Raw genomic sequence first — 22360 nt, 5'->3', positions numbered from 1 at the left:
TACTTCTTTACATGCTGAGTGATATTTGTTGAGTCTTAAACATTAGAATATTTCCCTATATATTTCTGCCTGATTTTATTTTTTTCCCCCAGGCCCCGATATTATTTTTTTTGTTATTGTTGTTTATTTCTATATTTTTTTTTATCAACTTGAGTATTTCTTATATACATTTCAAGTGTTATTCCCTTTCCCGGTATCCGGGCAAACATCCCCCTCCCACCTCCCCTTCCTTATGGGTGTTCCCCTCCCAACCCTCCCCCCATTGCCGCCCTCCCCCCACCAGTCTAGTTCACTGGGGGTTCAGTCTTAGCAGGACCCAGGGCTTCCCCTTCCACTGGTGCTCTTACTAGGATATTCATTGCTACCTATGAGGTCAGAGTCCGGGGTCAGTCCATGTATAGTCTTTGGGTAGGGGCTTAGTCCCTGGAAGCTCTGGTTGCTTGGCATTGTTGTACATATGGAGTCTCGAGCCCCTTCAAGCTCTTCCAGTTCTTTCTCTGATTCCTTCAACGGGGGTCCTATTCTCAGTTCAGTGGTTTGCTGCTGGCATTCGCCTCTGTATTTGCTGTATTCTGGCTGTGTCTCTTAGGAGCGATCTACATCCGGCTCCTGTCGGTCTGCACTTCTTTGCTTCATCCATCTTGTCTAATTGGGTGGCTATATATGTATGGGCCACATGTGGGGCAGACTCTGAATGGGTGTTCCTTCAGTCTCTGTTTTAATCTTTGCCTCTCTCTTCCCTGCCAAGGGTATTCTTGTTCCCCTTTTAAAGAAGGAGTGAAGCATTCACATTTTGATCATCCGTCTTGAGTTTCATTTGCTCTAAGCATCTAGGGTAATTCAAGCATTTGGGCTAATAGCCACTTATCAATGAGTGCATACCATGTATGTCTTTCTGTGATTGGGTTAGCTCACTCAGGATGATGTTTTCCAGTTCCAACCATTTGCCTACGAATTTCATAAAGTCGTTGTTTTTGATAGCTGAGTAATATTCCATTGTGTAGATGTACCACATTTTCTGTATCCATTCCTCTGTTGAAGGGCATCTGGGTTCTTTCCAGCTTCTGGCTATTATAAATAAGGCTGCAATGAACATAGTGGAGCACGTGTCTTTTTTATATGTTGGGGCATCTTTTGGGTATATGCCCAAGAGAGGTATAGCTGGATCCTCAGGCAGTTCAATGTCCAATTTTCTGAGGATTCTCCAGACTGATTTCCAGAATGGTTGTACCAGTTTGCAATCCCACCAACAATGGAGGAGTGTTCCTCTTCCTCCACATCCTCGCCAGCATCTGTTGTCCCCTGAGTTTTTGATCTTAGCCATTCTCACTAGTGTGAGGTGAAATCTCAGGGTTGTTTTGATTTGCATTTCCCTTATGACTAAAGATGTTGAACATTTCTTTAGGTGTTTCTCAGCCATTCGGCATTCCTCAACTGTGAATTCTTTGTTTAGCTCTGAACCCCATTTTTTAATAGGGTTATTTGTTTCCCTGCGGTCTAACTTCTTGAGTTCTTTGTATATTTTGGATATAAGGCCTCTATCTGTTGTAGGATTGGTAAAGATCTTTTCCCAATCTGTTGGTTGCCGTTTTGTCCTGACCACCCTGTCCTTTGCCTTACAGAAGCTTTGTAGTTTTATGAGATCCCATTTGTCGATTCTTGATCTTAGAGCGTAAGCCATTGGTGTTTTGTTTAGGAAATTTTTTCCAGTGCCCATGTGTTCCAGATGCTTCCCTAGTTTTTCTTCTATTAGTTTGAGTGTGTCTGGTTTGATGTGGAGGTCCTTGATCCACTTGGACTTAAGCTTTGTACAGGGTGATAAGCATGGATCGATCTGCATTCTTCTACATGTTGACCTCCAGTTGAACCAGCACCATTTGCTGAAAATGCTATCTTTTTTCCATTGGATGGTTTTGGCTCCTTTGTCAAAAATCAAGTGACCATAGGTGTGTGGGTTCATTTCTGGGTCTTCAATTCTATTCCATTGGTCTATCTGTCTGTCTCTGTACCAATACCATGCAGTTTTTATCACTATTGCTCTGTAATACTGCTTGAGTTCAGGGATAGTGATTCCCCCTGAAGTCCTTTTATTGTTGAGGATAGCTTTAGCTATCCTGGGTTTTTTGTTATTCCAGATGAATTTGCAAATTGTTCTGTCTAACTCTTTGAAGAATTGGATTGGTATTTTGATGGGGATTGCATTGAATCTGTAGATTGCTTTTGGTAAAATGGCCATTTTTACTATATTAATCCTGCCAATCCATGAGCATGGGAGATCTTTCCATCTTCTGAGGTCTTCTTCAATTTCCTTCTTCAGTGTCTTGTAGTTCTTATTGTACAGATCTTTTACTTGCTTGGTTAAAGTCACACCGCGGTACTTTATATTATTTGGGTCTATTATGAAGGGTGTCGTTTCCCTAATTTCTTTCTCGGCTTGTTTCTCTTTTGTGTAGAGGAAGGCTACTGATTTATTTGAGTTAATTTTATACCCAGCCACTTTGCTGAAGTTGTTTATCAGCTTTAGTAGTTCTCTGGTGGAACTTTTGGGATCACTTAAATACACTAACATATCATCTGCAAACAGTGATATTTTGACTTCTTCTTTTCCGATCTGTATCCCCTTGACCTCCTTTTGTTGTCTGATTGCTCTGGCTAGAACTTCAAGAACTATATTGAATAAGTAGGGAGAGAGTGGGCAGCCTTGTCTAGTCCCTGATTTTAGTGGGATTGCTTCGAGTTTCTCTCCATTTAGTTTAATGTTAGCAACTGGTTTGCTGTATATGGCTTTTACTATGTTCAGGTATGGGCCTTGAATTCCTATTCTCTCCAGGACTTTTATCATGAAGGGGTGTTGAATTTTGTCAAATGCTTTCTCAGCGTCTAATGAAATGATCATGTGGTTTTGTTCTTTCAGTTTGTTTATATAATGGATCACGTTGATGGTTTTCCGTATATTAAACCATCCCTGCATGCCTGGGATGAAGCCTACTTGATCATGGTGGATGATTGTTTTGATGTGCTCTTGGATTCGGTTTGCCAGAATTTTGTTGAGTATTTTTGCATCGATATTCATAAGGGAAATTGGTCTGAAGTTCTCTTTCTTTGTTGGGTCTTTGTGTGGTTTAGGTATAAGAGTAATTGTGGCTTCGTAGAAGGTATTCGGTAGTGATCCATCTGTTTCAATTTTGTGGAATAGTTTGGATAATATTGGTATGAGGTCTTCTATGAAGGTTTGGTAGAATTCTGCACTAAACCCATCTGGACCTGGGCTCTTTTTGGTTGGGAGACCTTTAATGACTGCTTCTATTTCCTTAGGAGTTATGGGGTTGTTTAACTGGTTTATCTGTTCCTGATTTAACTTCGGTACCTGGTATCTGTCTAGGAAATTATCCATTTCCTGAAGATTTTCAAGTTTTGTTGAATATAGGTTTTTATAGTAAGATCTGATGATTTTTTGAATTTCCTCTGAATCTGTTGTTATGTCTCCCTTTTCATTTCTGATTTTGTTAATTTGGACGCACTCTCTGTGTCCTCTCGTTAGTCTGGCTAAGGGTTTATCTATCTTGTTGATTTTCTCAAAGAACCAACTTTTGGTTCTGTTGATTCTTTCTATGGTCCTTTTTGTTTCTACTTGGTTGATTTCCGCTCTGAGTTTGATTATTTCCTGCCTTCTACTCCTCCTGGGTGTATGTGCTTCTTTTTGTTCTAGAGCTTTTAGGTGTGCTGTCAAGCTGCTGACATATACTCTTTCCTGTTTCTTTCTGCAGGCACTCAGCGCTATGAGTTTTCCTCTTAGCACAGCTTTCATTGTGTCCCATAAGTTTGGGTATGTTGTACCTTCATTTTCATTAAATTCTAAAAAGTTTTTAATTTCTTTCTTTATTTCTTCCTTGACCAGGTTATCATTGAGTAGAGCATTGTTCAATTTCCAAGTATATGTGGGCATTCTTCCTTGATTGTTATTGAAGACCAGTTTTAGGCCGTGGTGGTCCGATAACACGCATGGGATTATTTCTATCTTTCTGTACCTGTTGAGGCCCGTTTTTTGACCAATTATATGGTCAATTTTGGAGAAAGTACCATGAGGAGCTGAGAAGAAGGTATATCCTTTTGCTTTAGGATAGAATGTTCTATAAATATCCGTTAAGTCCATTTGGCTCATGACTTCTCTTAGTCTGTCTACATCTCTGTTCAATTTCTGTTTCCATGATCTGTCCATTGATGAGAGTGGGGTGTTGAAATCTCCCACTATTATTGTGTGAGGTGCAATGTGTGTTTTGAGCTTTAGTAAGGTTTCTTTTATGTATGTAGGTGCCCTTGTATTTGGGGCATAGATATTTAGGATTGAGAGTTCATCTTGGTGGATTTTTCCTTTGATGAATATGAAGTGTCCTTCCTTATCTTTTTTGATGACTTTTAGTTGGAAATTGATTTTATTTGATATTAGAATGGCTACTCCAGCTTGCTTCTTCTGACCATTTGCTTGGAAAATTGTTTTCCAGCCTTTCACTCTGAGGTAATGTCTGTCTTTGTCTCTGAGGTGTGTTTCCTGTAGGCAGCAGAATCCAGGGTCCTCGTTGCGTATCCAGTTTGTTAATCTATGTCTTTTTATTGGGGAGTTGAGGCCATTGACGTTGAGAGATATTAAGGAATAGTGATTATTGCTTCCCGTTATATTCATATTTGGATGTGAGGTTATGTTTGTGTGCTTTCATTCTCTTTGTTTTGTTGCCAAGACGATTAGTTTCTTGCTTCTTCTAGGTTATAGCTTGCCTCCTTATGTTGGGCTTTACCATTTATTATCCTTTGTAGTGCTGGATTTGTAGAAAGATATTGTGTAAATTTGGTTTTGTCATGGAATATCTTGGTTTCTCCATCTATGTTAATTGAGAGTTTTGCAGGATACAGTAACCTGGGCTGGCATTTGTGTTCTCTTAGGGTCTGTATGACATCAGTCCAGGATCTTCTGGCCTTCATAGTTTCTGGCGAAAAGTCTGGTGTGATTCTGATAGGTCTGCCTTTATATGTTACTTGACCTTTTTCCCTTACTGCTTTTAATATTCTTTCTTTATTTTGTGCGTTTGGTGTTTTGACTATTATGTGACGGGAGGTGTTTCTTTTCTGGTCCAATCTATTTGGAGTTCTGTAGGCTTCTTGTATGCCTATGGGTATCTCTTTTTTTAGATTAGGGAAGTTTTCTTCTATGATTTTGTTGAAGATATTTACTGGTCCTTTGAGCTGGGAGTCTTCACTCTCTTCTATACGTATTATCCTTAGGTTTGATCTTCTCATTGAGTCCTGGATTTCCTGTATGTTTTGGACCAGTAGCTTTTTCCGCTTTACATTATCTTTGACAGTTGAGTCAATGATTTCTATGGAATCTTCTGCTCCTGATATTCTCTCTTCCATCTCTTGTATTCTGTTGGTGAAGCTTGTATCTACAGCTCCTTGTCTCTTCTTTTGGTTTTCTATATCCAGGGTTGTTTCCATGTGTTCTTTCTTGATTTCTTCTATTTCCATTTTTAATTCCTTCAACTGTTTGATTGTGTTTTCCTGGAATTCTTTCAGGGATTTTTGCGATTCCTCTCTGTAGGCTTTTACTTGTTTATTAATGTTTTCCTGTGTTTCCCTAAGGGAGTTCTTCACATCTTTCTTGAAGTCCTCCAGCATCATGATCAAATATGATTTTGAAACTAGATCTTGCTTTTCTGGTGTGTTTGGATATTCCATGTTTGTTTTGGTGGGAGAATTGGGCTCCGATGATGCCAAGTAGTCTTGGTTTCTGTTGCTTGGGTTCCTGCGCTTGCCTCTCGCCATCAGATTATCTCTAGTGTTACTTTGTTCTGCTATTTCTGACAGTGGCTAGACTGTCCTATAAGCCTGTGTGTCAGGAGTGCTGTAGACCTGTTTTCCTGTTTTCTTTCAGCCAGTTATGGGAACAGAGTGTTCTGCTTTCGGGCGTGTAGTTTTTCCTCTCTACAGGTCTTCAGTTGTTCCTGTGGGCCTGTGTCTTGAGTTCACCAGGCAGCTTTCTTGCAGCAGAAAAGTTGGTCTTACCTGTGGTCCCGAGGCTCAAGTTCGCTCGTGGGGTGCTGCCCACGGGCTCTCTGCGGCGGCAGCAACCAGGAATACCTGTGCCGTCTCTTCCGGGAGCTTCAGTGCACCAGGGTTCCAGATGGCCTTTGGTGTTTTCCTCTGGCGTCCGAGATGTATGTACAGAGATCAGTCTCTTCTGGTTTCCCAGGCTTGTCTGCCTCTCTGAAGGTTTAGCTCTCCCTCCCACAGGATTTGGGTGCAGAGAACTGTTTATCCGGTCTGTTTCCTTCAGGGTCCAGCGGTGTCTCTGGCAGGGGTCCTGCCGCTCCTGGTCCCTCCCCCACGGGAGCCCAGAGGCCTTATACATTTTCCTCTTGGGCCAGGGATGTGGGCAGGGGTGAGCAGTGTTGGTGGTCTCTTCCGCTCTGCAGCCTCAGGAGTGCCCACCTGACCAGGAGGTTGGGTCTCTCTCTCACAGGGTCTGGGAGCCCTGATATTATTCTTAAAGTCTTCATAACCCCAAGATTATATGAGTATGCTTATATACCTCACTAGTGTTTTGTACCATTATTTTATTTTTAACTTTCATCAAAAGCACACCTGGAAATAATTTGGTATGTTAGACTAACGTTAGAACTTTTTGGTTCTAAATTGCATACTAGAAAGTGAGTAATCCTGTTTCTCCCACTGATATTATCAGAGTGAGGTCTTGTGTGTATTTTTAAGTTCATTTCATTATTTTACATTGACTTTTGTCTGTTCTTCTGCCAGCGCCCCATTTGTAATGACTATTAGCAGCACATTGCTGGCTGGCGTGTGGGAGGCCAAGGTGAACCTTTACTTATTGGTCTCCATTCAGAGCTTGCATGGTAATGTGCTGCATTCTTATTTTCTTTTAGTTATCCACACCTGGAAGAAACTTAGACAATAGACCATGGAATCAATAAAAAAAAATAAAATAAAAATTAAAAAAGCCCCATTATTTAACAGGTGGCCTCTACCTGAATTGCAGCCCTGGTGCCAGGAAGGAAATAATTAGTCTTTAGACAAACCCTTCAAAGACATGGAAAAGATCACGTGTGGAAAATAACTAGTATTAGAATGAAAAAGAATGGAATACGGGGTTTTAATTGCCATCTTTCTGGTCCAGGTCTATACATGTTCTTAATGAGACATTCAGGCAGGGGTTTTCCATCTCTCTATGGACCAGAAGCACAAGAAATGTTAGCAGACCTCAGAGTAAACTGTTGCAGCTTTGTGGATCTGTAGAATACCTTAAGGATGGCCAGGCAGAAATGCAAGCCACAAAACCCTCTTCTAGAGATAATTTGTCCTTCAACTGCGTGACTGTTTGAATCAGTAATAAGCCCTCCCCTCCCTGGTACTACCGTAGATAACCACCAAGTTAAACATAGCAATAAGGTTCTGTTCTTTGCTCAGGTGAATTATTTAAACTGATGAACTCCTGCGCTTGAGCTGTTTTGCTTTGGATTTTGGTTGGTGGGTGTGTGGTTGACTGGTTGGTTTCTTGTGAGGTAAATACTCCTGTAACTAGTTTGGCCTCCGACTTGCTATGCATCTGAGATGTGCTTTGAACTCCTGATCCTCAGCCTCCAATACAGAAACTTAGGTTGTGCCCGGCATGCGTGGTCTATATCTGTAAAATTCCAGCACCTGAGAGAAGGCTGAGGCAAAAAGGTTACCATGAGTTCAAGACTAATGTGAAACAAAAGGGGGAAAAGGCAGAACAGGGGAATGACACAGGCCTTTCTTCCCAACACGGCAGAGGCAGAGGCAGAGGCAGAGGCAGAGGCAGGCAGATCTCTATGAATTTGAGGCAGCCTGGTCAATTTAACAAGTTCTAGGACAACCAGGGCTACAGAATGAGACCCTATCTCAAAGAAAAGAAAAGCAAGAAATTCTCTAATTCAACTGAGTTTTTACAAGCCTGCAATCCCAATACTCAGGAGAGCAAGAATTCAAGGCTAGCCTTCGCTACATAGTTCGTAGCCAGCCTTTAAAACAATCAGACCTTAAGTAGAAAAAATGAAAGAAAAAAAAAAGTAGACACTTATTTACCCTGAATAATCATCAATCCCATTTAACCCTACAAGCAAGATATTGTTAGCATATTATATGATATATTAGTCTATTATATGGAAAGAACTTGGGGTGGTAAGAGATCAAAATGATTAAGATATTATAGCAAGCTACAAAAAATAAAGCATTACTCTGATGGTTGCGTGGCTTTTGTAAAAGGGTTTCTTGTAGCCAGGTTAGTCTCAGGCTCTAGTATTCAAGAATGACTTTGAACTTCCGACCACCCTGCTTTGACCTCCCCAGGTGCTGGGATTATAGGTGTGTTCCATCTCGACCAGTGTTACACAGCACTGGGGACCACGCCCAGAACGTCCTATCTGCCCGGCAAGCATTCCTCCTAATCAGCCACGTTCCCAGCCCTTAGATAATGAAACTTAATGCATTGGTGCTCTGTGGCATTCTGTTTCGAATGCCATTTGAGGTTTTGCCACCCAAGCAATTTCCTACCTCTGGGTTCTTGGAGAAATTATATACTCTATTATATATACTAAATTATATATTCTATTGCTGTTTCTCAAAGTATAAATTAAGTAATGACGGGTAATACTGGCACTTTGAGGGGGGCAGGGTCAGTTTGTGAATGAGTTAGCTTCTGTTTAGAAATAGGGATTGGCAAGATGTAGAGAGCAGTCAGTCAGTGCTCAGTGAGTGTCTCAGTCATCTTTCATGTTGCTCATTGTTTTTAAGAACTAACCATGAATGTCAGTAGACCTCTTGGGACCATTATTAGAGCTTGTACCATTTCTATGACAGTTGTTGACTTCTAGACCTTCTACTGACCTATAACCAATGGCTACCTTAGCACAGTTTCTATCATAGTTCTTTTTCTTCTTTTAAGATTTTATTTATTTATATGAGTACACTGTAGCTGTCTTCAGACACACCAGAAGAGGGCATCAGATCCCATTACAGATGGTTGTGAGCCACCATGTGGTTGCTGGGAATTGAACTCAGGACCTCTGGAAGAGCAGGCGGTGCTCTTAACCGCTGAGCCATCCCACCAGCCCCTCCATTTTATAGTTCTTAATAGTCTGATATACATTTGAGATTTGGGTTTTCTGTGTGTGTTTTATTCATGGGTAGTAATGCCTCACTAGTGAAATAGTGGCTCTCTCCATGACGCTTCACTAAAGTGTGGAACGAGGGGAGGCCCACATGGCAGAACATGCATTGTCCACACAATCTGAAGACGTAGCCCGAGTAGCCCAACTTTGGGCAGCATAGAATTGTGAGCTCAGTATAACACAAATGCTGTATCCCATCCCCTCTCAGCCAGGTTCTAAGGTGGTGATCCAAGGAAGCAAGAAGGAATATGATTATAGACCAGGGTCCCTCATTAGTGTTCATTTTCTACAGAACTATACATAATATTGCAAAAAGCCAGTGTGGTTCAATATAAAAATCAGAGTTGCCTGGGATGGTGATTTTAATTCTAAGCTCTCTAGACAGCCCCCACGGTCACCTCTGCTGCTTTTTCTTTTGAGTAAAGAAAGCTCTTCAGTATTAACTCTGTTCTTGCATACAGTCTGTCTGAGATACATTTCTCTCACTAGGGAAGCTGTGATCACAGGTATGACTTTGAATGAGAAGAGCAGCCAGCTATGTGCCCTAGTGCTTAGCAGACCTGATTGGGAGCTGTGTCTTCCCCCTCTGGGGCTCTTAGTCTTCTGGCTACAGAGTTGGTGTTCCTGGCTAAACTGTGGATTGAAGCCCCAGCAGGTGTCAGGACACACACTACAGATGTATTCTGGAAAACTTCTTAAATCTTGCCACCTGGTCCTGCTCAGTGTTAAGCTGCTAGGTAGGCCAGAAAGCCAAGGAAGTGCCTTCTCCTACTGATATTTGGAAAATTTTATCTTCCACATTTAGTCTAGCACTACCCAATATTTACTAATCTTTTTTAACTAAGGAAAATGAAGGACATTATTTTAAATTGGCTTTTCAAACCCCCAAAAGGGCAGTGTTCCTTTAAAACTGAGAACAAAGGCAAATTTTCCATGTTAGCGGTGAACAGCGACAGTACACTGATTTCTATCTATGTTTTCTTTTTCCACAAGTCTGTGCCTAGTTTCCACCTTGCCTGGTTTCCCAAAATCTCCACTTTTCCTCCACTTATTTCTGTTAGCTCAAGGGTTTTGAATTTCTGTTCCTACTTCTCTCCTATTGTCAGTTTTAAACATGTTTTGTTTCTGTTTTCCTTTCTTTCTGTATTCCTTTCCGTCCCTGTTCTGTTGCTATGTGAGCTCTCCTCTGTCATGATTCTCCTTGATGGCCATACTGCCTCTTTCTGGGGCTTCTCTGCTCTGTCATGCCTGCTCTGATCAACACAGACAGTACCCTAGCCCCATTCATTGGGGCTCATTGTTAGACTGCTCTCTTCTCAGGACTCACTGAGTTTCTCTGCCCACCCTGTCGTCTCTGGTCTCACACGTGATCTCAGCTGCCTACTTCGTTTTGGAAAAAGATTTTCACATTTTGTGTTGGGTTTTTTCTATGCATGCTGGTACTTAAACCCTAACCTCTTAATTCCTCAGTAAGTTGCTTGTAATCAGTAGTGAAGAAAAGTCTACAATTAAAATCTTTAAGTTTGTGACTTCTAATAGTTTAAATAAAAGACCAAGTGGTGTTTAGAATATGTTCAAACATACACCAAAGAGGAATAAGATGTCAAATTTTACTCAAACAGCCAGTTAATATTTTAACAGCAGCTGACATATATGTGCCTTAGGATTGCTACTGCTATGGAGAGCACCATGGCCGCAGCAGCTCTTATGAAGAAAACATTTCACTGGGACTTGTTTACAGTTCAGAGGTGTAGTCCGTTAGCATCATAGAGATAAGCATGGCGTTGTGCAGGCTGCCACCGTGCTGAAGAGAGAGCTGAGAGTTCTACATTTAGATCTGCAGAAAGAAGGAAAGAACTGTGGGTGTCATCTGCCCTGGCTTGAATTTCTCAAAGCCCATCCCTAGTGAAGTTCTCCTTCTGAAAAAGCTGTACCTATTTCAACAAGGCCACACCTCCTAATACCACCACTCCCTCTACGGGCCATTTTCACGCTAACTTCCACAGCATGTGACTTTTTGTACTGTGCTGTCTTAAACTTGAAGTGTCAGGGTTAGTGAACAGCTCTCAAATCCCCAGAAACTATGTGCTCTTTATTTTCCATTGGCAGAAATGTTTCTCCAGCAGCATTAGGCCTCCAGTCTTTCAGGACTAGGAACTGGGAACCTGTCTCCTGAGTAGGGGTTTACTTTATACCTTTCCGATAGCTTCTGCCCCATTACTTATTTGTAAGGTAGAATAGAGAAATCCAGCTCACCTTCATGTCTCAAATGTCCAGGATCCACCAGGAGTTCTGAGAGTGCCTTCAGGATTGTGAGACACAACACTGATACACAAAAGTCAGTAGAGGGGCTGACATAACCTCCACGTGTCTACATGCTGACATGTGGCAACAGACGTAACTGTGCTCGAATCTTTATGAGAAGACAAACTGCAAACTATTACAGAGATGGGTAAGTGCTATCTCTGGAAAGAAAGCAAATCATTTCAGGGTTGTCCTGTAAGCTTAATGTGTTCCAACAAAAGCACTAGTAGAAAGAGGGAAGGAAACACGCAAACAAAACTTGCCAGCATAGTTCCTGATGAGAGGAAAAGTGGGGTGCTGGGAGGTGTGGTGGTAGTGTATGCTGAACCCTGCATGGGTTCTGTCCTCAGCAGGTCAAAGAGAAGAAAAGAATGTAAGAGAGCAGCACTCCACACCTGAGGTATGTATGGCTTACCCATAGTGACACGGGAAGCAGGAAGCTTAACAGGTAGGGGAACAGTAGCTATATATAGAAGAAACCTAAAAAGTACAGCCTCAACATGGTGGCACAGGTAATGTTAACAGTCAGTGAGCCATGTTGTTATGTGGCCATACATGATGACAATCCTTCAGAACCTTTAAGCCACATCTTACTGTGAGAAAAACATCATGTTGCAGTGGCATGACGCACAGCAAAGACCTGACTGGCACTCCTCAAAATTCACAAGGGATCAAAACAAGGACATTTGGACATCCTGACCTGAAGAGATGGGGCAGTGGGTAAATCACTTGTTACACAAGAGTGAGGACCAGAGTTCAGATCCTCAGAAAGAGATCCTGAGGAGTCGGGGAGCTAGACATGGTCCTCCAACATACTGGCACCCTACCCCACTGGGGGGTGGCCAGGGCAGACAGGAGGATTACTGTAGCTTGTTGACCACTGGCCTAGCTCCAGGTTCAGTGAGAGACACTACCTTATTCCTAGGAATAAGGCTCGGAGTGGTAGAAGACACCAAGTGTCCTGTGGCCTCTGCATACACATCCACATTCATACGTACCCAGACACCATAGTCACCATACAAATGCACACACACATACACACACACACACACACACACACACACACACACACACACACACACAGTGCCAATTGCCACTGCCAAGATATAGCCTAAGGAAACATGACTGTGAAATGTAATGAGATGTCCCAGATGAAGTCCTCACAAGGAAAGAGACATCAGGTAAATGGAGGGTGTGTTTCTGTAGTCAGTCTGCTATACAACATTGGCTGGGTGACTTTAACACACATTTACTTTCCTGTAATTCTGGGCACTAGAAGCTAGCTTAGATGCTGGACAGGGTGGTAAACGTGAACCGTCTACTTCAGGCTGTGGCTCGCCAGTCTCACTCTGCCCGATGGCCTACCTCCTTGGGCACATACTCCTTCCTAGAAGTTCTCAAAACTTATTAGCGTATCTTTCTTCCTGCCTCTCAGAATTGGTCTACTTTAATTCTTTCTATAAATAATGTCCTTGATAGTCGATGATCCACATAAGGAGACATGTACGCTCAGAAATATACATATAAGCGTCCAAGGCTGAGTGAAACCAAATACATTGTATTAAATAATGATATACATAAAAATAAGGAATGTCAGTATTATAAAATGCCTAATTACAAAAATGATAAATTTTTGTACAAGCATAGTTTGTAGGTAATACAATTGGTCACGTGCACACACAGAATCATATGGTAAAGCTCTAATATGGTAGTATTTGGAGGTAGGGCATTTGGGGAGAAATTAGGTATTGATGAGATCATAAGGGTGAGACCCATGATGAGATTAGTGTTCCTATAAGAAGACAAAAGGACTAGTGTTCCCTCTGCATTCACCCACACGGTGAAGGACAGTGAGAGGGAGCCCTAGTCAGGTGAATGTTGGCGTCTGTCTTCAAAGTGTGGGAAAATAAATTTCTGTTTGTATGCTATCATATCCGTGGCATTGAGATATGGGCCAACCTGAGAAAGGCACACATGAGTCACATGGGTTAAAGTGATATCCGGACCCCTTTGCCCTTTACAGAGGCCTTCAGACAGTGTGGTGTGCCAGCCTCGTTTGTGAGCGCTGTGTGAACTGACTAGTCTGGGCCTTACCATCTTATCACAGGTAAGAAAGTAGGCAGGAGGAGCAGGGGGACTTCCTCACAGCCACAGTGAGTGACCAAACGCAGGTCTGACTTCATTCATGCTTTCCCTAGGAAGTGTTGAAGAAATTCCAATGTTGGAGCAGGTTCTGAGGGCCAAGACAATAGGAAAAGATTTTAGGAAGAAATGAGAATTAAAGTGGACTTTAATAGGACCAGGAAAGGAGGGGGCAGAACCTTGCAGAAAAGTAAGGTGGACAGAAGTGAGGTGCAGCCTGTTTCTAACACAGAAGAGTGCTCCTTCAAAGACTCCAAAGGAAGCAACACTTGGAAACTGGTTCCTCGTGCTGAAATTTGTATTTACAAACAAAGGCTGTTTCTGCTTTTCAAACCAGTCCCCAATCATTTAGGTTTGTGTTCTGGAGTCCAAAGAATGACAAACTTAAATAATAACCAGGAGCTGTTTCAATAGGTTTCTTAAGAATTCTAATAGAGAAATGCAAAGTCTTCACAACATGCAAACAAGTTATGTTGTAACAAATTATGTGTATGTTCTCAAAGAGTAACAAGGTCATTCAAACCAGGAAGGAGAAGGCTGTCTGAGGACACTCAGTGCATTTTCCCACACTTCAGAGCTAAGCAAACAGGAGCAGATGTTAATCTTTAAGCAGTTTAACTGGCCCATTTGAGACAGGTCAGCACTGGATTATTGTAGCACAACATACTATCTGTAAAAATACCTTGCCTCACCTTTTTAGTACTAACTAGCCCTTTTCTTTGTTAGAAAGTTTTAAAAGGTGAATTTCTTGTCTGAAAATGAAGGAGTTCATACAGTGTGTAATTGCTAAATAATTTGGAATTGTATATTAAAACTATCAAGAAGAAAGGTAAAGAAAATCAATGTTCTAGCCAAAGCTTTTTTCCAAGGTGATGGGAATCCCAGAAAATTGGAGTTGTTTGCAAGCACTTAGCAACAGCATTCTTCTGGCCAGGCATTGCTGCACGATGAGGTACAGAGGCCAGTGAAACAGAGCCTCTGTTCTTCAGAGCACGGTGACCCAGAGAGGCAGGGTTGCACCACCCTGAAGAAGGCTAGAGCTGTGGACAAGCCTGTCAGGGGTCCAGGGAGGATCTCCTTGCTGCTGGAGAGAGCAGGCCAGGCTCAGCAAGAGCCAGGGTGGGGCACAGCTAATGGGGGGCAGAGAGTGAAGTCGGAGATACAGGGGCAGCAAGAAGGTTTCAGGGATGGGGATTCTCCAGGAAGCTACAAAGAGTCTGGCATATCTGAAATGAAAGATGGGGATGTGTAGAGCATGAGGAGGCATGTAAGACCAGACTAAAGAAGGGGTGTGAGGAAGTTAGGGTCTTTCTGTACATGGACCTCAGGGACGGGGGAAATAAGTAAATATAATACATACATACATACATACATACATACATACATACATACATACATACATAAGGAGAGAGCAAGGAAGGGAGACACAGAGGAACAAGACAGACCTAGAGGTTTCAATGGACCACAATGCAGACCTTAGTAATTTGACATCTGTCATCGGACACCCATGCTTGTAAGGATGGTCCTAGGCCCTGCTTCTGCCCCCCAGGTACCAATGTCAGCTGAATGGGGTCATAGGGATCCTCAGAAAACAGGGATTTAAGACAGTAACCAGATTCATTGTGGAAGTGGATGCTGTTTTTAAGCACTTTTCCCCAAAGATGTACCTATGTCATGTATGTGGGGGGAGGAGGTTAAAAGTACTTTAGAAGCCAATCTGGGGTCCGCAGGTAATCCTCCCTTTATAGCTACACTGTCGTTTCTTGCACTCCAGAACAAGCAGTATCCATTGTGATTTCTTCTTACTAGACTGATTCCTGAGGTTAAAATCCGTCTTTGCAGATAAAAGCCTGTTAACCTCTACCACCGTGTTTCTCCGCCCTCTCAGAAGTTGCCTGTGAGAAGGGTGGACTGGTCTGCTGGAATGTGGATCAGTTACGAGTGCTCGCCCCGCATGCACAAGGCCTGGGTTCAGCCTCTAGCTCTGCAAAGAAAAAGGAGCGAGATCACCCCTTTCCTGCATGCGCACAGTGCAGACAGCACGCAGCACAGAAACCTCTGTGAGAGCACATCAGTGGATATGTTCTCTTATTGTCTCACACTGCGGTAACACTCCAAAACACGCTTGCCTCCTTCTGTCTGTGTATTCTCTCAAATAAACAGTTTAGCGGAGCGTGGGTCATGCTTGACTTTTTGTCATTGGTAACTAGAGGTGGCCTTGACCATAAAAAGCCCTCAAATGTCTATTGGGTAAATAATTGAGTATACCTCATTACATTGTTTTAAATATATATAAGGACTGGTCTATGCCCAGATTACTCAATTTGGAGAGCAGAGTAGGGGCCAATCAAGCCTCTTCCAATGTGTGTGTAGCTTGTCGTATGAATCCAGTCTTGGGGCTGGAGAGGTGGCTCAGCAGTTAGGAACACTTATTGCTCTTGCAGGGGACCTGGGTTGGGTTCCCAGACCCACATAATGGTTCCCAGCTAAGCATAACTCCAGTTCCAGGAAATCTAAGACCCTCTCCTGACCTCCATGGGTACCAGGCATCTAATGAGATGATCGTGTGGGTTTTTTTCTTTCAGTTTCTTTATATGGTGGATTATATTGAACCAACCATAACTCCAGTTCCATGATATCTGATACCCTCTTCTGACCTCCATGTGTACCAGGCACACACATGATACACAGATGTACGTGCAAGCAAAACATCTATACATACACACACAAAATAATATTAGAAATAATAATAACAATACTTTTGTTATTATTATCTAACAGGTTTTTCTTAGGACCCCACTGAACTCTGTCTCTGAAGGAACAAAGCAAACATAAATAGAGCCTTTACAGTCAGTGTGAAAGTAAAGTTTCTTTAATCTTTGTCTCTGTGTTCTTTATATTTAAAAATAATCAGTGAGAAGTTTTTAATGACTGGTTCTGGGAACCCCCCCCCCATCCTAGTGTAATTAAATTAGTGTCTTTGAAGAGAGACACCTGGTAGAATGGGTTTTTTTGCTTTGTTTTGTTTTTTTGGTTTTGGGGTATTTGTGGGGGGGTGTTGATACCCAGCTGATTTTTACATTCAGCCTGCATCTGATGTAAAAGTTCTAAAACTACTTAAGAAATGTTGCTTTAAAAAAGCAAAAATTCTCTCCCCTGAGCTCTACATAAGAGCATCTCCCACTGAAGTCTGTCAGGGAGTAAAACCTTGCAGTACCTGACAGAATGCAACATCAGAGCAACCGTTAGTGTGTGTGCTGAGGTGTGAAGGGTCGTGGAAAGTGGACTTGAGGTTCTGCAGCCTAGTAGGTGTTTCAGGGAGTTTATCATTAAAATAAAAGACAGCCCCTGCCCACAAAAAGTCAACTGGTTGCATAGCAACCCTCCAGTACCAGGCTTGGCCAGTTCCAAAGGTCTGAAGGTTTTGTTCTCATTAAAAAATCGCCTTGCTCAGCACTGGACGTACAGCTGTGAACCGGGTCCGCTGTCTGAATACCTGAGTCTCCTCGCACCAGTAAACAAGAGGAGCTAAGGACAGCCTCTGAGATAGGAAGACACAGTTTGGGGCATCACGTGCCTCTGCTTGAGCTATTTCAGTCTAATCCGACAGAAAGTCGTTCCTGAGTAGAGGTGTATGATAAGAGAAGTGAATAAGAAATGCTGTTTCAGAATCTAGAAGAATTTGAGGAGGAAGAATAGACAAAATATTAAAACAGTAAGTAGAATAGCAGAATAATTGTGTCGTGAGTGGGGGGCATAGTGACACATTACATACCTGTAATCTGGCATCAGGAAGGTACCAGGGCAGCCGTCTCAGAAAACAAAATAAACATTGTTTATTTGAAAGGGAGATATTCTTAAATTGGGGTGAGTTGGAAATGAGAAGGATTAGTTCTGAAATCTTTTAACAAGAGAGCTGTTTACTTTCTCTCAGGATAAATCATTTCAGAGCATTTTAATTAGAAATTAGTTGCTAATGTTGGGATTGTGTATTAAGCCGAGAATCAGATCTTCTGGCTTCTGCACAGATGTCCCTGCCATCCCATAATCTGTCTTCCCAGTTATCTGAGAACTTTTAGACTGACTGTTAGTGAGGTCAGCGGTAGAACCACTTGTTTCCTTTTGTTTATGCCTTTGCACCATCCCACAGCAAAGTAAAATTCCTTGTTTACCACCACCCAAGACAGGAAACCTCCATCTTCTGAAACATAACTACCATCGATGCTTTTATTTGAGACCCTGGGCCTATGCTGAAGACTTTGTTCATCAGAGCTAAGTTTCTGTCTTTTCCTTCAAGTAAACAAGTTCTGAAATTCTCACATGTAAATGATTAGTGTGTAATTAATCCCACAAGAATTCATTGCTCTGATTGGTCCGGTTTTATAACAGTCATCGAGTAGACAGGGCGCAGTTATTGGGACGTACAAAACTAAACTTTAAGTCCTGAGTCTGCGCATGTGCCCTCACAGGAGCAAGTCCTGAGTCTGCGCATGTGCCCTCACAGGAGCCCGAAGTGTGGGCATGCTTTCCATTCATACAGCTTGTGATTTATGGAGGCACAGAGGTCAGGAGTTTATTATACCCAAAATCATAATAACTATTCTGTTTTCCCTTTAAAAACGAGTGACCAAAGCATGTTGAAAGATAAATGGGTGAGCCGTTTTGTGCTGTTAGAGATGCAGTATTATTGTGGAGTAGCCAGCCATCCTAAGTGTTATGGTATTAAATCTGAAGTAGTCTGTAAGCTGAGAGCCCTTCTTTCCTCTGGGTTTAAGATTGCTATTAATCACAATGTTGGACCTGTGGAGTGCAGGGCCTATGAAACAAACAGTTGGAGCAGACGGCTCCTTTAATTTATGGCTTTCTGTGTTTTTCAGATTTGTGAGAGAAGGTTTCTTCCTGTAGACTTGGTTCTGTGGCTCACATGCCTAGATTTCATTTCTTATACCAGAGCCAACCAAGTCCAATAGTTGCAAGATTACCTCGTGACATTGAAAGGAGGAAGGTACCTTTTTATGTTTTTAATTGACAACATCTGGAAAAGGCATTTGGAAACTTGGATAGTTTCTACTGGAATAGGTGTTATTAACAATTCTGTATTGGAGGGAGAATATGGGATTACTTTTTTAACAGAACAATGAATTTGTATAAAGGTGAATAATCTAACTAGATAGTGGGGTAAGTAAAGCATCAATCTAGAAATATTAAATGAAATTGTCTTGAGGGCTATGTGGTTCCAGCTTAGGTATAAGCTTTGAGGTGTACGCTGTGAAGGGCTCCTAGTGCAGGGCTGAGCTCCTGTGATGTGTAAAGGGCCGTTAGCAGGACAGCCTTGCCCATGTGTAGCTCCAATGCCCTTGCTCCCTTCCCTTCCAGTGACACACTTGGAATCCCTCAAGTGCACTTTGCAGGATACACGAGAGAGACTGCAGGCGTGTGGAGAAGGCCTCTCTTCACACAGTGCATTGCTGACGTGAAAAATAGCTGTATTTTATACACAGTCTCCAAGTGTCTTAGTTAGGGTTTCTGTTGCTGTGACCAAACACCATGACCAAAAAGCAAGTTGAGGAAGAAAGGGTTTACACTTCCACATCACTGTTCATCATCAAAGGAAGTAGGAGAGGAACTCAGGAGCTGATGCAGAGGCCATGAGGCTTACTGTTTGGAGACTTGTTCCTTGTGATTTGCTAAGTGTACTTTCTCATAAAACTCAGAACCACTAGCCTAGGGATGCACAGTGGGTGGCCCCTCCCCTGCCTCGCCAACCAAGAAAATGCCTACAGCCTGAGCTTGTGGAGGCATTTTCTAGGTTGAGGTTCCCTCCTTTCCTATAACTCTCGCCTGTATCAAATGTAGATAAGATTGCCCAGCACACCTCGTGAGGCAAGTCGCAGACATTGTGTTGAGTCCGGGAGGAAAGAATTGCCTGGGGTTAGCACCACTGTCAGAAGTAGAGGCTGCTGTTGTCCACTGACTTTCAGAAGCAACCGATAGTTGGCTTTGCCGGTGACATGAACTGTCTGTCACTGACCCAATAGACCTAGGTAAGGCATCATTAATTGGTTTAATCCAGTTTGTGGTTCTAGCTGGTCCTACTGGTTCCTTGTTTCCAGGGCTATGGCAAATCAACCCTTTTCAGTGAAGTGGGCGTTCTCAGAAGCTCATACCTAAATGAACACCAAAAAACGGGCTCTGGGAGGAGCCACATATAAATCCAGTGGTTGTAGGCTACATTTTCTGGTTGGCAGTACTTCCTGAAGCAATGGAACTGTTAGAAGTCAGCGTTCTCACACTACATGGCATAATCCAATGCTGTGATCAGTCATTAAAGCTGGAACAAGCCATGTATCATTAATAACACATACCAATGTGAATGTGGTTTACCTCATTTAAATATCGTGTAGGTCACCTGTGTGTCACTGGCACACATCAACACAGCCTTCTGAAGTAGGAGAGAAGGAGGGGCGATGGCCATGTGCTACTGCGTCTCCAGAGTGACAGTGTGTGTAATACTTTCTCTCCCTCCCAAATCCCCTCGAGAATCTTCGAAATCTGAACGGCCTTTTCCATACAAATAAATGTCATTCTTCCACAGGGAGAAGGACAGCTGAGACTCCTGAGAGTGCCAACTGCCCAAATCCCTGCTGACACAAAGCAAAGCAAGCAGCAGCATGCGAGCCGAGCCGAGGGGAGGAGCTTTGCTCAGTGCCAGCGCTGACCTAGCAAGGGGTGTATGCACGGTTCTATTCCTGTCTGCTGTCATGACGGAAATGCAGATTTAAGATGCACTAATATGCTGATTGGATTGTTTATTAATTAGCTAGTAGAAAATTCATATCACTTGTTTACTTATGCAAAAACTGAGTCTTCCTCTTCCCTAACTCAGCAAGTTGCTCTGATGCCTTGTCTTTTGACCCCTGCCCCGCCCCCCTTAATCTCTGATGCCTCACCATGGGGGCACAGCTAATCACTGGCATAGTTCCTGCTGCCAAGGCTAGCTCGCTTATGAGCACTTAGGAATCAAGCACATGCTGGTACTCTAAGACCAGTAAGCGTTTGTTAAAGTAGCAAGGCAGGGTTGTGAGATTTGCTGTAGTCAACAGTAAGAGGAGAAAGTTAGTTCATGGAGGTACGCCAGAAATGTCGTTCCTCTCTGCATAGAAAAACTCAGCCCCTTCCGGAAGACAGCCACAACCCCACTTGAACATGACTTTCAGTTACTTTTAAACTTGTGTTTGTGGATGTAGATTTCCGTTCTGTTTGTCCCTACTTGTTTGGTTTTCATTAATTTGCTAATGGTGCTGGAGATTGAACCCAGGGCCTTATGTCTGCAAGGCAAATGCTCTCCTTTGAGGCACACCAGCCCTAGCATTTAAAGGTTGGGTTTTGTTGCTGCTGCTTTGTTTTGTTTTGTTTTGTTTTGTTTTGTTTTGTTTTGTTTCTAATGTGACCCTTGCTTTTGACCCTTTGAACCACTCAAAACACAAACATCCGACAGGTCTGGCTGTTGGCTGGCAGCTGGCTCCTCAGCTGGCTCCCTGTGCTTGAGTGTGCTCTTCAAAGAAAGAAGGCCAAGTTCCAAATATGGGTTTAGGAGACTCCAGGGTAGAGACCATAGCCTCCTACCAGGGGAGGAACTCAAGATGGACTTAGGAGCAGACTCCTGGAAGGCTGAGGAGTAGAGCAGCCACTCCAGGCAAGCTTTCCAGACTTTGCTTTGTTTCTGTTAGGCAGTCCTTGCTAGGCCAGCACTGGGCCACTGAGCAAAGCTCCTCCCCGCAGCTCTGTTTTCTGTGGGACTGCTTTCCAGGTGGATGAGCACTGCCTGCCTTCCTATGCCAGAGGGAGTGGGGTACAAAGTGTCAATGTTGGGTCCCAGCCTGAATTCACCAGACCATCCATCTCTTCTCTTTAGGATGTCCCACGTGCTCCAGTTTGAAGACAAGACCCGGAAGGTGAAAGACGCAAGCATGCAGGACTCAGACACGTTTGAGATCTATGATCCCCGGAATCCAGTGAACAAAAGAAGGAGGGAGGAAAGCAAAAAACTGCTGAGAGAGAAAAAGGAAAGGCGGTGAGCGGAGCCGTGATGCCGGAAGCGGTGGCGCCTGCCAGGAATGTCGTGTGGGAAATGTGTCAGGGCCTGTGTTCTGGTGTTCAGAAAACAGGTATCTCCTTTTGTAAATTTGAAATGATGTAAGCAAATGCTTTTGGTTACTGATAATTGACCTTTTATATTACTAAATCTGAAATAAAACCAGTTTCTTTCTAGTTTAAATGTTAAGTTTGCAGATTGCATAGACCTGTCTGTCTATGCCCCCTACCCTGAGATGTGTGAAGGAGCCTTGTTCAGATTTTTATAAGAGAAACTCACAGAAAGAATAAGGGAAACTTCCCTGATACTTTAATATAAAATCAAAATTATAAAATAAAAACATTAACATTGATGCTTTTTTTTGCATATAAACATATAAAAATAGCCAGGCCAGTAGGACTGACTCCTGCTTTAATTCATGAGGAGCCCACAGGCCAGTTAATATTCACTCTGCGAGTCCAGTGCCTGGATGCTAAGAGTGCTTCAAGACAGTAGCACTCTACTGCATGCTCTCCAAACACCACAGCCTGATGCTGGGCCCCCTGCTGCTCCCGCCCTCGTCAGCTCGCCAACATCAGGAGCAAGTGGGTGCACAGAGTCCAGCACCAGTAGAACTCAT

General features: G+C 42.8%; 1 protein-coding gene across 4 annotated transcripts in view; it reads left to right on the top strand.

Moving 5' to 3' along the window:
* Window positions 1-22075, top strand: part of Cwc27 (CWC27 spliceosome associated cyclophilin) — a 203213-nt gene extending 181138 nt beyond the window's left edge. For 3 of the 4 annotated variants that reach the window (XM_087625985.1, XM_087625982.1, XM_087625976.1), the window contains one exon: window positions 21562-21924. In XM_087625985.1, the coding sequence (XP_087482111.1) occupies window positions 21562-21724 (163 nt within the window). In that variant the 3' untranslated portion in view covers window positions 21725-21924. Of the gene's footprint in view, window positions 1-21561 lie in introns of all 4 variants that reach the window. The other variant, NM_001013199.1, reaches the window with a different exon arrangement.
* The last annotated feature ends 285 nt before the right edge of the window (window positions 22076-22360 follow it).

This window comes from Rattus norvegicus, chromosome 2, assembly GCF_021556685.1.
Source record: "Rattus norvegicus strain SHRSP/BbbUtx chromosome 2, alternate assembly SHRSP_T2T, whole genome shotgun sequence".
NCBI classification, from domain to species: Eukaryota; Metazoa; Chordata; class Mammalia; order Rodentia; family Muridae; genus Rattus; species Rattus norvegicus.
The sequence above is the reverse complement of the archived record's forward strand: the minus strand, read 5'-3'. Positions and strand labels throughout refer to the sequence as shown.